The following is a 15,763-nucleotide window of genomic DNA, read 5'->3' as shown; positions in this document are numbered from 1 at the left end:
TCTTTGTGCAAAGAGGATTGTCTGCATCTTAACATCAGCAAAACCAAGGAACTGGTTTTTGATGTTCACCACACCAAAGAGCCTTTATGTCCGGTTGATATTCAAGGAGTTAATGTGGAGGTGGTTAACTTCTACAAGTACTTGGGGTTCCACATTACATTGGTCTAGTCACGGAATACAGAGAACTATATAAGAAAGGGCAGAGCAGGCTTTTCTTCCTTAGGAGATTGTATTCCTTTAATGTGGGTTGCGACATCCTTCATATCTTCTATAACTCTGTGATGCTCAGTACAATTTTCTACGCTGCTGGGCTGGTAACATCAGTTCAGGAGAAGCACACCACATTACAAAGCTAATTAAAAGGGCAAGCTCAGTTACTGTACACACCCTGGACCCCCTGATGGTAGTTTCAAAGGAGAGAATTCGAACAAACCGAGTACCATTATGAACAATGCTGCACATCCTCTGATACACTAACACTGAGTACTTTCTGCCAACAAATTATTTAGCACATGCGTGTCACTAGGTCTGTTTTTTTTACCAGCAGAAATATGTCTGTATCACTATGACAATGACAGCCATGTCTGAAGTTTTCTTGCTTTATTATCATTCTGATGTGTGTCCAGACCAAAATGTATGTGTGTATATTTACTTATCTATCTGTTTTATGTATTTATTTAAAGAGCTTCTGTTCATCCTTGGAGAAAAATAAAGTGCTGTCTAATCTATAAAGACATAGAGCAAGATTTACTTTCCATTGCTAACCATGCAGTTATAACTTCATTAATTTGTGCCGGTTTCCAGGTCTTTATAGTGTGAATATTTGACGTCTAGTAATAAAATTGAAAGCTAGGTAGTGTCGTGCCACCTTCTGCTTTAGATTTTTGTAGAGTCGCCTTTGGAATGCATGGATGTCTCGAATTCCAAGTGAATGAGGTTATAATGGAATCTACAGTAGTTTCATAAATAACTGTTGCTGTGTGTATACTGTATAGGGATGCTCTGAGATAGAATCTTAGGAAGGATGTTCATCTTGACAAATGATGATTAATAATAACAATAATAAATAATTCTTCCTGCTAATGTGAGATGGAGGGCAAGGCCGTCTGTTAAATTTTTTTTTTTTTTTTTTAATCATTCTGTTACCAAAATTTATGTTGAAAAAGACCTTTATATTTACTCATAATGTTAACTCATAATAACCCCTAGATATTTAAACTGTTTTAATACTGGTTTGTTTTTGATTTGATTCTAGCTGCAAAAAGATGTTTACACCTCCACAGTGCCTTTTAGTTACTGATTCATTTCCTTTTGTAAACTAGAGTACTAACTGAATAGTGTACTAAAGAGGGAGAGATGTTCAGAACTGGGATATTTGTGAACTGTTACTGCCTTAGATGTCAGTAGCAACCACTTGGCAGCAAGCAGGGAAGTGTGTGTGTGTTTTTGTAGCAAATCAACTATGTGGAAAACTTCAGAAGCTTGTTTTTTCCTTTGGTGAGATTACTGCAGTGTCTCACCTTACTTACATTGAATATGAATAATACAGAGGAAAAATTGTAAAGTTAACCCTTGTAAATTACTTTTCAAGTAATGCACTTGCGAGACCTGTGATGTTTGTAATAGGCCTGTTTCAGTTGTTTTGGTGCTTGGATAAACACACACTTCTCTTCAGTAGGATATTAAAGAGTCTAAATAACTTAAAAGGAGGGCTTTATTTTGCAGTTGCATCCTGCAGAGAGTGGAGAAAACAATGAACCAATATCAGACAGTGGCCTAGAACTGCAAGAAGAACCAGACTCTGAAATGAAACCACCAGAAAAGAAAAGAAGAAAATCCATAAATGCCAAAGTGAGTATGCTTATGTTTAGTTTATGCAGCTATGCTGTTGACTTTAAATTCTCTCCAAATGAAAACCCTGTATCATTCAAGCTTACCAATTATTTAATTAATTTTGTTTATTTGTATATCTTTTTAAACTTACCAAAATATGTTCATTACTCTTCTTTAACTTTCACGTTCATTCCAGCATCACTTCCAAACAGCTGGAGTGATTTTCATGAAACTTGGTACACATGTTTCTCATTGGTCGACTAAAAATACTGTAGGGTGAAATCAACCCTAACCCACCCCCTTCTAGGTAGGGTAAGGGGTGATCTTGTGATCTTGTATGAATGTTATCATCGAGTTGACACTTGGAACAACCACCAGAAGGCGAACTGGAGGTGACTGTCAGCATTCTTTATGTTTGAGTGCCACCACTGCGCCCCTGTTGCTTTTGAAATTAAATAGAGTTGGCCGGGTTGCCATCCTAACTATTTTTTGGACTCATTCTGTCTTTGTGACTTGAGCCTCTATATATATTATATATAAAGCAGACTGTAACAATCTTACGGTCTTGTATGTATGTTATCATCCAGTTGACACTTGGAACGTTTTTGGAGTGCTCTGTAAGAGCAACCGACGGTTTTATCATGAAAAGTCCGTTCGTCGTTTAGTTTGTTTTTGTTAACTATCTTCTTGCATTATTCTTATTGTAACAATGTTGTAGTGGTAATAGAATTAAATCAACCTAATAATAATAATAATTTAATTGACTTTTTTTACGTCATCAAAAATTCTGCATGTAAACACTTACTACACCACAAAGCAAAAATTAATCTGTCAAAAAATCTTAAAGGCTTTGCTTTTCCTAACGTTTTTACACTACTTTGAAAGTTTTCCGCGATTATATTTTGGTTAAAATAGACTATCTATTATATATAAGATAAGTAAGCAATTTTATTTTTATCTACCATAAACATCCTGTATTTTGTGGATTCAGCGTCTCTCTTTGCGATTTTTGTTTATTCATTAATGAACTAAATGTCATTTGTTTCACAACATTGTAGCTAACTTGTTGGTGTTACAATTTTTTCGTAAAAAAGAAATAGGATTTTTTTTTTAATACAGTCATAATCTATCCATCCATTATCCAACCCGCTATATCCTAACTACAGGGTCACGGGGGCCTGCTGGAGCCAATCCCAGCCAACATAGGGCGCAGGGCAGGAAATAAACCCCGGGCAGAGCGCCAGCCGACCACAGGGCGTGCGCGCACACACACACACACACACACACACACACGGGACAATTTAGGATCGCCAGTGCACCTAACCTGTGTGTCTTTAGACTGTGGGAGTAAACCCACACAGACATGGGGAAAACATGCAAACTCCACCCAGGGAGGACCCGGGAAGCGAACCCGGGTCTCCTAACTGCGAGGCAGCAGCGCTACTATTTAACATTGAATTGATTGTAATAAAATTTCAACTGGAAAAGACTAATTGGAAATTCGGTCTTGTATGTCTGTTACCATCCACTTGATACTCGGAACGTTTGCACAATCATTGAAAATTACTGAAATCAATTTGAACTCGGCCTGTTTCTCACATGGACAGCCTTATGTGGCATGTCTAAGGGTACAGTCCTAAGAACCTTTATATATTGGCTAAAGATGGCAAAACTAAAAACGTTGTATACAACAAGTCACTTCAGTAAACAATACAAGCACATTAGTGAGCCTTCATTGTTTATTTTTTTATTTTTAAAGTTGTGGGTTTTTGGGTTTTTTTTATATTTTTCTCAAACTATTAAAAAAAAAAAAAAAAAAAACACTTTATTTTCCTCCCGGGCAACGCTGGGTATTTCAGCTAGTTTAGGATAATCCCTTGCTGGTTTGTTTAATCTAGTATGTATATGTTTTCTATGAGCATGTGTTTGGTCTTTATTTTTATTTTAATTTTAATATCTACTCAGAAAGTAGGCGTGCATATAGCTACATTTTAGTTGGCTAGAATGAATCCATGTTTTCATTTTTGCCTAAGGCAATGCCAAATGTCTAGCGCCCACTGCAGCTTGCTCTCTACTTGGTCACGCTGAAGCTTTCTCCCCCATTGCTTCTCTGTCAAATGGTTACACAGGATAATAAAATGGAAGTCTTGAATGTAGGGTAACCCATGTGGATGACCCTTGTGCCTTCTGTAAGGTTCTTGCATTGCATATTTACAGGTGTTTTTAGTGTTAGTACTTCTGAATTAATCAAGTTAGATCCCCTGTTAATTGTCGACACATTAGCACTATTATATCAGCCACATGTTGAATATATTTGCTCTCTTCACCCTTAATAAAAGGCCTACCAGTATTGTGCTTGTAAAGGAGGCCAAGGTTATTAATGGCTTCCAATACGAATGTATTCCACCTGCGAAAATATTCCAGCTCACATGTGTATCTCTGAAGTCCAGTGAACCACTAATGTCTTTACGCCATCACTTTATTTATAAGTGGCTCAGTATAAAAAATGTCATGTGTCAAGGATTTGCAATTGAAGCTTTTAATTTCCCTCTCTGAATACATTCCCCAGTCCTTTTAGAATACCGTATATACTCGTGTTTAAGTTCTCCTGCAGATAAGTTTTGGAATGATTTTACCATATAATTTCCGAAATTTTATAATGTTGGTCGTATAAGTCGAATGCAGAAAATTGGTCCAAGAGATTGATCTGCTAATACCCACCTGAGGGAGTAACAAAGGAGCACACGGCCTTTTTTCTATGTATTGGGCCAACGTGACCACACGGTAATACCCGAACTATTCTGAAGCGACGTTTGCACTGTTTTGTGTTTGTTGTATCTCACACCCTCATACCCCTTTATCGTAAGAGCATCCCTTATTTGCGATGGATTGTTCGATCAGGAGAAAATATGAAGTGGGTTTTAAATTAAAAGTTGAAATGGCAAAAGAAATTGGCTACTACTGTGCTGCAACAAAATTCGATGTGTCTGAGAACCTGGTGCAAGATTGGAGGAAGCAAGAAGATGTAAAAATAAATTCAAGTGTCGTATTTTTGAACAGGTGTATAAGTCGGAGTCTGATTTTATGATTGATTTTTCAGGTTTCAGGACCCGACTTATACACGAGTACATACAGTCAGTAACTCGTCATTGGTGAGAGATTTTCTCCATATCACTGTTGGGAGGCAGTTTACTTTATATAGTTGACTCATTACATACACAAACAAGAGGAAAGTAAATTTAAGAAAATATGATAGGGAAATGAAACTGATGTGAGAAGTTAAAAGTAGTACTTCTACAAAATGGCTTTTATCACCTTCATACAGCCTGGTCCATTGTGAAATAATTTGCATGTCAAGCTGTGCTGCCAAATAAGAACATTTTTATTTCTGCTTCTCATGAGAGTGACACAACTCAGTTATGTTTACAGATTGATACATGTGGTGTTTATGTTTTGTTGGATTTGGGAGCTAAAATGAGGTTCACTTATTCTTTTAGTTATCACTCTTCCCCTCTTTTAGCTATGTGTGTAATGCTCCTTGGGTCCCAAGATACAAACCCTGCCAACAAACTGATAATTTTATTGCTTGAATTAGTTGTTTTTCAGTTTAGAGTGCATGAAAAACAATGTTTTCTGCATCTGTAATAAATATACTTATTGTAATTAAGACACATTTATCGGAAAGGATGTTTCTTAATTATCTTTAAGAAAAAACTGTTTAATGGTGGAAGAAACACGTGGCTAGTTGTATTTTGGTTACCCCTTCTATGTGGCCTTGACTAAATTGTTATGGGTAGGCGATGATTTGATAATAGTAATGAATGGGCATTGCTTTGAATTCAGGTAGCAAAGCATCTTTGTTTGATTACATTTCCACATTTAAATATTAGGTGGCTTCTCTTACAGGTTTGTCCTCAATCTAAAAATTTGAAATCTGATGTATACATTTATATGGAAGTAGAAATTTCATATTGTAAACAGTCTGGCCGTATTACCAATATTTATGTTAAAAAGTGTGACATTGTGGAAGGGGATGCAAAGGTTAATGACAAAGGGGGATGATTTGAGCTTCAATGTAAAGGCTCTCTTAAATAGGACCTTCCAATATTTTATAAAGTTTTTGTTTAATATAGTACATGTTAAAATAAATACAGTAGAGTCTGATTTTACACATGTTTAACTTAATACAAACTGGTTAAAATTTGATACTTGACTAAAGACTGGATTTTTCCATTCACCTGTTTTCTGTAGTATTGTATACCACCAAGTCGCATTGTCAGTTGTAGCTTAAGTGTAATATGTTCATGACTGCTCCAGTAGTGTACTGCTGTTTCTTAAAGCATTTATGGGGTAGCAAGAAGACGTCTTTAATCATAAATGGCAGATTTGAGGGAGGCGCATTATCCTGAAGTTAAAGGAAAAAGAAAAGCTTGACAAATGTACCTTAAATAGTAGCAATATGAGAGACTTCAAAGTTTTTACTTTCTAGCTTGATCAATACATATACTGTAAAAGGCAAAGCCCTCACTGACTCATCACAAATTCTCCCACTTTCCATATAGGTGGGAAGCCGAAATTTCGCATGCTCATTCCTTGCAGTGTACTTACAAAAGTTAGGAATGTTTCATGTCCTATTGCAACACCCAAGGGGGTGGGGGAATAGGTGTACCCGCTAAACTGTATATATAGATAGGGGAAGCCCCTCCTTACTATTTCTGCGACTTCGAATATACGTAGGAAGCCCAAATTTCTCATGATCATCCTTTACACTGTACTTACAGACGTTAAGTATGTTTCATTTCGCGCTGTGCCTCGTAACGAACTTTGGAAAATAATGTCTTCTTTTTGGTGGCTCTCACCATTTTGCTATAAGGATCTTTCGGAACTGACCTCTCCTTTTGGCGATTTCATTCCTTATTTCCATTAACAGAAACTAGCCAACCCGCGGCGTACCATACGCCGCATAATCAGGCCGATTTTTTAAAATTATTTTTAAGCACAGGGAAAATTTTACATTTGAAAATCGGTAATGTAATAAATCGGCAAGAAAAGCAACATTGTAACAATGTATGGAACGAACCAACACACAATCGTTCGTGACTGAAAACTGGCGGACCGCCATCGAACCTTGTCCTGCCAGACGGAGGGATGTGAGTGCACTGTGCTCAGGCGCGTGTGGAACGGTAGGAGAGGAGGACGACGTCCACTCGGCTCCCACCGTCATGCTAGTCTACTGATAAGTCATTCAGTATGCACTGCCCGCTCATGTGCCCACCTCCAACTCGTCACTTGAGTCGTTGTCGTCTTTACACAGTCCAGATGCACATGTGATTCACGTAGATGTTTCATTGCTCTGTGTGGTGTTGGCTGCTTTTCTAAATATAATCCACCAAGACACCCGACTGCAGTAGTAGTGAGGTGGGAGGGGGGTGTGCACAAAGGGTTTGGACGCAACCAGTGGGAGCGTATGAGTCGCACTTAGTGGGAATTCCACGTCTTGCAGCCCGAATGGGGTTCAACGGCTTACCCATGCCTCTCTGCGCCGGGTAGACACATGCTCAATGTCATACATAATTATTTATTGAATGCTAAACACTTCTGGAAAGACACGCTTGTCTAAAACGGGTTGGTGTGAGAATACAACAGAAAGTGAATGAAAAGATGGAACTCTGAGAGAGCAAAATACAACACAATAATGAACCCGTGGCATAACAAACGCCATAGCCTATAATTGTTTATTGATGGTTGAACAATTCTGGAAAGACGCCGTTGTCTAAAAAGGGAGGGTTTGAGGATACAACAGTAAGTGAATGAAAAGATGGAACTCTGGAGAGAGCAACATATAATTGTCCGTGAGTGAAGAAGACACATGTTTATCGCGAATGCGAATTGCTGTATGTAGCGTGTAAAACAGTTTGCTATGGTGCACGCGGTCATGCGTCATAACCGAAAACTCGGTTTTTAAAGACTGCTTACTTCATTGTGTTTTAACCTCAGTTGGAAAGGATTGTTTTAAGGATCCCATGGGATACCCTTTGCAAACCGTTTAACATGCTGCATATGGCGATTCACCTCCGCGAGAAACATGCCTCTATGAACAGTCAACGTGGCTCAGAGGTGCCAGGAGTTGGTGGGCGTGGCTCCTTCCTGCGTGCGCCATCGGTGTCTTGCTTGTCGGTGGCTCAGTGAATTCCGCCCCTTCCGGGGTGCTTTCCATGGTTGTCTTGCCTTAATAAATTATATATAATAATATATAGATGGCAGCAGACGACGCACAAGGGCCGACCCGGTCCCCCTTCCTTTTCCCGCACGGTTGCTGTTTGCACACCTACCACTTGGTTGGCTCCCTGCCTATATATATTGACGACATCCTGCGCTCATGTGCCTCTCTCACTCGCTTCCTTACTTTCCTCAGCTGTTTGTCGTGCTCACTGCTCCCTTCTTCTTTACTCCACAGCTTCAAGCCTGTTATTATTGGCCTTGCTTCACGTCTTCCTGTTGGTGACTCCTGCCTTTTCATTTAGTTTTCTTCACACTCTTAATCCTCCAGGTATGCCTCCGAATTTTGAAGGTTGGCGCACCAATGATGTTACTACAAAACTTACAACCACCGAAACCTTGTAACGGCACCAGGCTTCAGATCAAATCTCTGCACAAGGACCACATTGAGGCAACTGTCTTCACTGGAACTGGCTCGGGGAGACTGGATTTATACCCTTTGACCTCCCATTCTAATTTCCAGTAAAGGTCTGCTTCTCTATGACAATAAATGTGTCACAGGGCCAGACTCTTTAAAAAAAGGTCGGCACTGACTTGACACAAGATTGCTTCTCACATGGCCGACTGTACGTTGCATGCTCAATAGTAAGCTCAGTAGACCAGCAGCTTGGTCATTTTACAGCCCAAGGGCAGAGCTGCAAACGTTGTTTACAAAGAGATCCTTACATCCTAAAAATGCGGCATTTCTCATACACGACATTTACAATCATCCTCAGCATTTTTAAAATGCTTCCTTTTTTTCATAACTTCTTTAACATACTACTTCTCCGCTGCTAAGCGATGGTATTTTGCTCTATAAGGGAATTCATTTCTCTATTCATAATTACTGGGGAAACTGTTGCAAATAAACAGGTCAGGAATTTCAAGTCAGAATTTAATTTAGTTATTCCTGAATTAACTTGACTAATTCCAACAGGGCAGCACTTATGTTTATGTCTGTAGAGCACGCAAGTCTTGAATTGATCAACCAGCAATTTGGTGTAACACATTGTCATTTTGAAAAGCTAGAACCATACTGTTTGTGAATAAAACCTTTTCAGTGGATTTTTTTTCTTTTGTTCTAGAAATTACCGTGAACATTCATTCATTTTTCAATAAATAAACTAAAAGGTCTGCAAATTTAGTTTGAGGCTTTTTGTTTGTTAGGTTTTGCTTTGCTGTCATTTAGTATTCACCAAAGATGAAGGGTTTTGAGACTCATGCCACTGCAACTACAGTTCCATGAAAAGCTTGGCCAAAATCCGCATTTTGTTGACATTTTTAGTTTAAAAAAATAATAATTTTGTTCATTAAATAGTAACTGTACATTTCCATTGTCATAAAAATGCTGTGAAAAGTTGTACAGTATTTGCTATGGTAAAATACATTTCCCAACTGTTGCATGTGAGGGGGAGAGATCACAGTGTCAACACCACATAGAAAAAAGGTGGGTAACACTTTACATTAAGTGTTCATAATTACACTGTAACTACTATGTAATTACCTGTATAAGTACAGTGTAACTACGTGTTATTACTCCATACTTAGTGTAATACAAAGTAACACTATAGTTAATTACTCAGTTGTCATTGGTATTCCACAGTTTGTATAATTACAATGTAACAATTTATCACTGATCCAAAAACAAATGTACTTACAATGTAACTATGTATCTGTACTTTCAAAATGTAATAAAAACATCAGGGTACGTAACTACAACTATGTAACAGATGTTCCATGGTCTGGACAACTGTAATGGAGAATTGCAGTGATAACTGTATAGGGTTTCATTGATATTTCAAGATCTTTTCTAAATGGTGAAAACGCCTTTGCAAAATGGTTAACACTTTTTCCCAAAATCTAGAGAGGCTCCTCTTGACATGTTTTGCTTAAATAAGCATTTGTCACATTCTTGTAGTTGTGTTACACTATTTATTGTTGAATTTTTTGGGATATTATTATACCCATCCCTAACATAATACTGCCAAACTTGCATCATTCAATCAAGGTACACAGGGTTGCAGAGCCATTCCAAGCATCACCGGGCACAAGGCAGGAAACAGCCCAGGATGGAGAGCCATCCCATTACAAGGCCTACTGACAAACATACCAGCACTCACGCTCTCACACATATGGCCACGTAACCCAACCTACGTGCCCCTGGGATGTGGCAGTAAAACCCATGAAGAAGACCTAGGGGACATATGGGTAGAACGTACAAATTTTGCACACATATCCATCCATTATCCAACCCACTGTATCCTAACACAGGGTCACGGGGGGTCTGCTGGAGCCTCCAGACAGAATTCCATCTCAGGATAATGGATCTGTGAGGCAAAAGCATCAACTATTTTGCAAAGGCGTTTTCACCATTTGAAACAGATCTTGAAATATCATTGAAAACCTATACAGTTATCACTGCAATTCTCCATTACAATTGTCCAGACCATGGAACATCTGTTACATAGTTGTAGTTACGTACCCTGATGTTTTTTATTACATTGTATCTGTACTTTCAAAATGTAACTATGTAAGTACACTTGTTTTTGGATCAGTGATAAATTGTTACGTTGTAATTATATAAACTGTGAAATAACAATGACAACTGAGCAATTAAGTATAATGTTACTTTGTATTACACATTAAGTACAGAGTAATAACTCCTAGTTACACTGTACTTATACAGGTAATTACATAGTAGTTACAGTGTAATTATGGACACTTAATGTAAAGTATTACCAAGGTTAGAGGGCACATAGACTCAACCATCGTCACCACCAGACCTACGTGCATTAATCGCTGTTTTTTATTTTACTTATTCTCTGTGTGTAGTAACCTTTTAGTTAAAAATAGCATTACAGGAGGAGACTAAAACCCTGCCAGTGTTTGTTGCTGTAATTTAGCAGCTGATGCATGTATTCTGCCGATGCTATTGTGCGTAATCAACGTTTTCCTTTTGTAATATTGCATATTCACACACTTGGCTTTTCTTGAAACAGGAGTGTAAGTGCGAGTGAGAGGTGGGATGGATGAATGTTTACAGTACCTAGTGGTGGAAATTAAAATCTATAAATTAAGCCCTAAGGGTGCATTTCTTCAACTTTAGAAGACTACATTTTTGCCCTTCATGCTTTTGTTTGTACTCATTTATTTATGTTCTGCTCATGATACCATTTTCCCTTCTTGTCAATATTAGGACCCTGTAAAGAAGGATACTCCAGAGACTCCTCCAGTAAAAGGCAAAAGGGGGAGAAAGAAAAAGGTACATTTGATTTATGTGTCTCTTTATCTCTTCATTTGGCTGGAAACTCTGTTGCTGTATTTCTTTTATTTATTAATTTTTGCTAATTCCTAATCTATAATGCCCTTACACTGTTCTGTTTTAATGATATGCATGACTTTGCCTTAATTTCTCTTATCAAGGTAAATTGACTAGTTTGGTGTACGTTTATTAAAATGAGCAACTACTGAAAATGACTGGATTTCCCATCTTAAACACAAATACTGGATTGCTTTGTAGAATTTTACTTAAGGTGGAAGTGGGAACCGCCTCCTTCAAATGAAGCTCTTTGAATTTTGTAACGTGTTTTTCTTTGCTTAGTCTACCTGACTTTTTTTTTTTTTTTTTTGGTTGTTAAAGAGTGAACTACTGGCAATTGCTCAGGCACAGGCCCAAGCTCAGGCAGAGGCAGAGGCACAAGCACAGGCACAGGCACAGGCACAAACCCAGGACCAGGCAGGAAAAGAGGAGGTACCGGTCAGCCCAACATTAAGTCCCCCAGTTCCGCCAGGTAAAGTGAACATGGCAGTTTTACTTTACTTTTTTGAATTACCTTCATAGTGCTTAAAGTGACTTTTAGAGTACTTAGCTTGCTGTTTTATATGTGATGATTTTGAATAATCTTTTTTTAAACCTCTTAGCAAAACCTACTTGTATCATGTGCTTCTTTAGTAGCTTTCTTGCAGAACGTTTCTCAGTGTATGTATAGCTAAGTAATCTGCAGAAAGCAAAACTGTATTTAGAGACCTTTAAATATTTTTACACTCTGCATGATTTATTTAAGTGTTTTTTTGTTTTTTTTTAAAAATGACATATTTTAATTCTTCAGCAGTTCCTGAGGTAGTTACACCAAAAAAACGTGGTAGAAAACCCAAAGCTGCAAAATTACTGGCTTCACCCAACCCTGAAAGTGAGATGTGAGTATTTTTTTACTTATTTACAGGAATTGTTGGCATGAGTGTTACTTTAACTGAGCTTCCACAGAGGAATTTGAATTAGCCAATCAAAAAAAAAAAAAAGTTAATTTCATACTCATTTTGAGGTTTTTAATTTGGCCACTAGGTGGTGCTAGAAGCCTTTCAAGAATGTTGTTTAGTAGAGAAATTTTTTTTAGATGTTACATTCTGCCATTGCAAGGGTCAAGTACAGATGTGAAATTTTGGAGAACTTGTCACAGTAAGTTATGGTAAAAGGTAATCTTTTTGTCCCATACCATTCTGATTGGTAGTCAGTTACACCACACGCTCTGATGGCAAACAAAACACTGGCGGCCAGTTTCCCTTCCAGTTCGTACGCGCCAATGATTTCTGCACGTGTTCAGTCTCCCTTTACATCGTTCTTGGTCAGACGTGCGTGCATTGGCTGTGAACTCTTTGTGCTCTATTTCGAGTGCTTTTGCATTAATTTTGCAGTTAACCGTGGTCTCTAAACAAGTGAAGAGTGGTAGTGTTGGTGAGAAGAAAAGTTCAAAGAAAATTGAAATCCAATTAAGGAAAGAAATCATTGAAAAGTATGAGCGTGGCGTTCATGTTACTGATCTTGCCGCGGAGTACAAGAAGTCGAAATCTTATCTTTTTCTAAATCGAAATCTTCCTTCACGTAGCCGGACTCCCCCTCAAAACTGTAACCTCCTCTCCTCCCAGCTTCCTCCTCACTTCCTTCACGCCAGAACTTGACTCATGCAAGGTTAGTTTTCTTGGTTGTTTATGGTTAGTTTTTGTATAAATTAAGGATTTTTCAAACTTACATTTTTTTCACTGTGCTTAAAACTCATTAAAAAAAAAAGTGTTTACAGCGAGCGGTTTATTAGGGTGTAGCGCAAATTCTTGCAATATTAATTTTCTCTGTTCAAGGTTTTCTCAGTGTTATTCAATGTTTTTACATTTAGTTTACTATTACACTGTGCATTCTATGGTATTATTAACTATTTTTGTGCTTAAAAATCTTAATAAAAATATATATATACTAGCAGAATACCCGCGCTTCGCAGCGGAGAAGTAGTGTGTTAAAGAAGTTATAAAAAAGAAAAGGAAAAATGTAAAAAATAACGTAACTTGTAATGTAATTGTTTTGTCATTGATATGAGTGTTGTTGTCATATCTATCTATCTATCTATCTATCTATCAATCAAAATACCCGCGCTTGGCAGCGGAGAAGTAAAAAGAAAAGGAAACATTTTAATAATAACGTAACATGATTGACAATGTAATTGTTTTGTCACTTTTGTGAGTGAGTGTTGCTGTCATATATATATATATATATATATATATATATATATATATATATATATCCATATATACATACATATATACATACATATATACACATACATCCACATATATATACAGTATACATATATATATCTCTACATATCCACATATATACACACACACACACATATATATATATATATATATATATATATACATACATATCTATATATATATATATATATATATATATATATATATACACACACACACACACACACACAACTATCGTATATGTTCAAGTTCTATTTAAATTTTAAATAGAAGGAATTTTTATTTAATCAACAGAATATTATTCCGGAATAAATCAACTCAAACCTTAAATAACATAATATTTTGCTCTCCATAAAAATATATCCTGTCTAAATTATACAAGTTAGAAATAAAGTAAGCGTTAAAAGAACAAACATTCAAATTTCTTTACTCTTATGTAATTTTATATAAAAATAAACTTAAATTTTAAATATCCCAAAAGATTTTGCTCTCCATAAAAATATATCCTGTCAAAATTATACAAATTCAAATATGAACATGGTGCATAACAAAACCTGGAAATATAAATAAAATGTGTTCTTTTCAGCAATAACAAATCAAATCATTCAGTTGTCTTTGCTCTTATGTCATTTTATAAGAGCTGGATGCGTGGCATCTTTTTTTGGCAACAAGTTGGTTTCTGTTTGCTGTGAGGTTCTGTGTTGTGGAGATTCTCAGGATGGACTGCAGGTGCTCATCAGTGAGGCGACTCCTGTGTGCTGTTTTGTTAGTCTTCATGACTGAGAAGAGCTTCTCACACAGATATGTGCTACCAAACATGCACAAGGTTCGAGCTGCATGTAGACGGAGCTGGAGCATTTCTGCGGGAATGGAGTGAATAAACTGTGCGGGCCGTGCAGTATCGTGACTTTGCCTTCAGTGTGCCATTACACTGCAGCTCAATCACCTCCATCTGAATCTGCACAGGTGCAGTTTCCACATCGACGGCAAATGGGTTGCGAAACAACTCAAAATTCTTTTTTTGTTCTTCAAAGTCACCAAAGCGTCGTGCGAACTCAGTGCGCAGTGCGCTCAGTTTATCAGCAAAGTGCGTATTTGGGAACACCGTAGTGCCGACTTGGTTCAACATTACTTGGCAACAGGGAAAGTGGGGCAAGTTGCACTGGTGCATTTGTGTCTCCCATAAAAGTAGCTTCATTTGAAATCACTTTGTGATTTTGCACGGTAAAAACGTCTGCTGAAGTTTCAGATTCTTCTTTAACTCTTCTGCTTTCTGTATCTTGTGCATTGCATTCAGGTCTTTCAGGTTATCTTGATGTTTTGTCTCATAGTGCCGTCTTAGATTAAATTCTGTAATTACAGCCACATTAGCTCCACAAATGAGACACACGGGTTTACCGGCAATGTCAGTAAACATATACTCAGCCTCCCATCGGTTTTTAAAGGCTCTATGTTCAGAATCACCTTTTCTCTTTGGCATTGTGTGGGCTAGCTTCGCAATAACTTGCAGCATCATAAGCTAGACTTGATTAATGCGGTAAGTGTTCGGCAAGGCAGCTGAAGCGCTGCATTATGGGATCTGTAGTTTATTGTGTTACCAGCGCTTCATATCCCGGGCCATTAATAACAATAATATATAAAATGATCTCGGCCGGATATAATTACACGCCGGGCCGGATGTGGCCTGCGGGCCTTGAGTTTGGCTTCATGCTGTTGGAATATGAACAGTGTAACAATAGCCACTACATTCCAAACTATTAATTTAAAGCAGCATCTGTATGAACCTAAAATAGAGAGAACAGAATTAAATATGTGCACAACAACAATTGCACAATAGGCATTAACAGCAAAAAGTTGTTTTGAAACAGTAAAACAAAACTATAAAGGATTTAATTCTGTAAGAATATGTCCAGTATCAAGAAAGTTAAGAATCGGTAGGCTGATAGAACTTCTGTCCAATGCTGTGTGACACACAGGTGTATCCAGAATTTTTAAACAGAGTAGTGCTCAGTGACTCTGTTTGAGTGAACCTTTCTTTGAAGTTTCTAGAATGGAGAAAACCAACAGAGATGCAGGCACGGAGGTTCTATAAGAGGTACTCTGTTTAGCCAGCATCAAGCTGAAGATA

The 15,763-nt window shown here is 37.5% G+C and overlaps 1 protein-coding gene across 3 annotated transcripts in view; it reads left to right on the top strand.

Moving 5' to 3' along the window:
* Window positions 1-15,763, top strand: part of psip1a (PC4 and SFRS1 interacting protein 1a) — a 75,625-nt gene that overhangs the window by 34,937 nt on the left and 24,925 nt on the right. For 2 of the 3 annotated variants that reach the window (XM_039758203.1, XM_039758202.1), the window contains exons 5-8: window positions 1,726-1,851; window positions 11,288-11,353; window positions 11,732-11,882; window positions 12,201-12,288. In XM_039758203.1, the coding sequence (XP_039614137.1) occupies window positions 1,726-1,851; window positions 11,288-11,353; window positions 11,732-11,882; window positions 12,201-12,288 (431 nt within the window). The remainder of the gene's footprint in view (window positions 1-1,725; window positions 1,852-11,287; window positions 11,354-11,731; window positions 11,883-12,200; window positions 12,289-15,763) is intronic. The other variant, XM_039758201.1, reaches the window with a different exon arrangement.

This window comes from Polypterus senegalus, chromosome 7, assembly GCF_016835505.1.
Source record: "Polypterus senegalus isolate Bchr_013 chromosome 7, ASM1683550v1, whole genome shotgun sequence".
Lineage (NCBI taxonomy): Eukaryota > Metazoa > Chordata > Cladistia > Polypteriformes > Polypteridae > Polypterus > Polypterus senegalus.
This window is presented reverse-complemented; position numbering and strand designations above follow the sequence as displayed.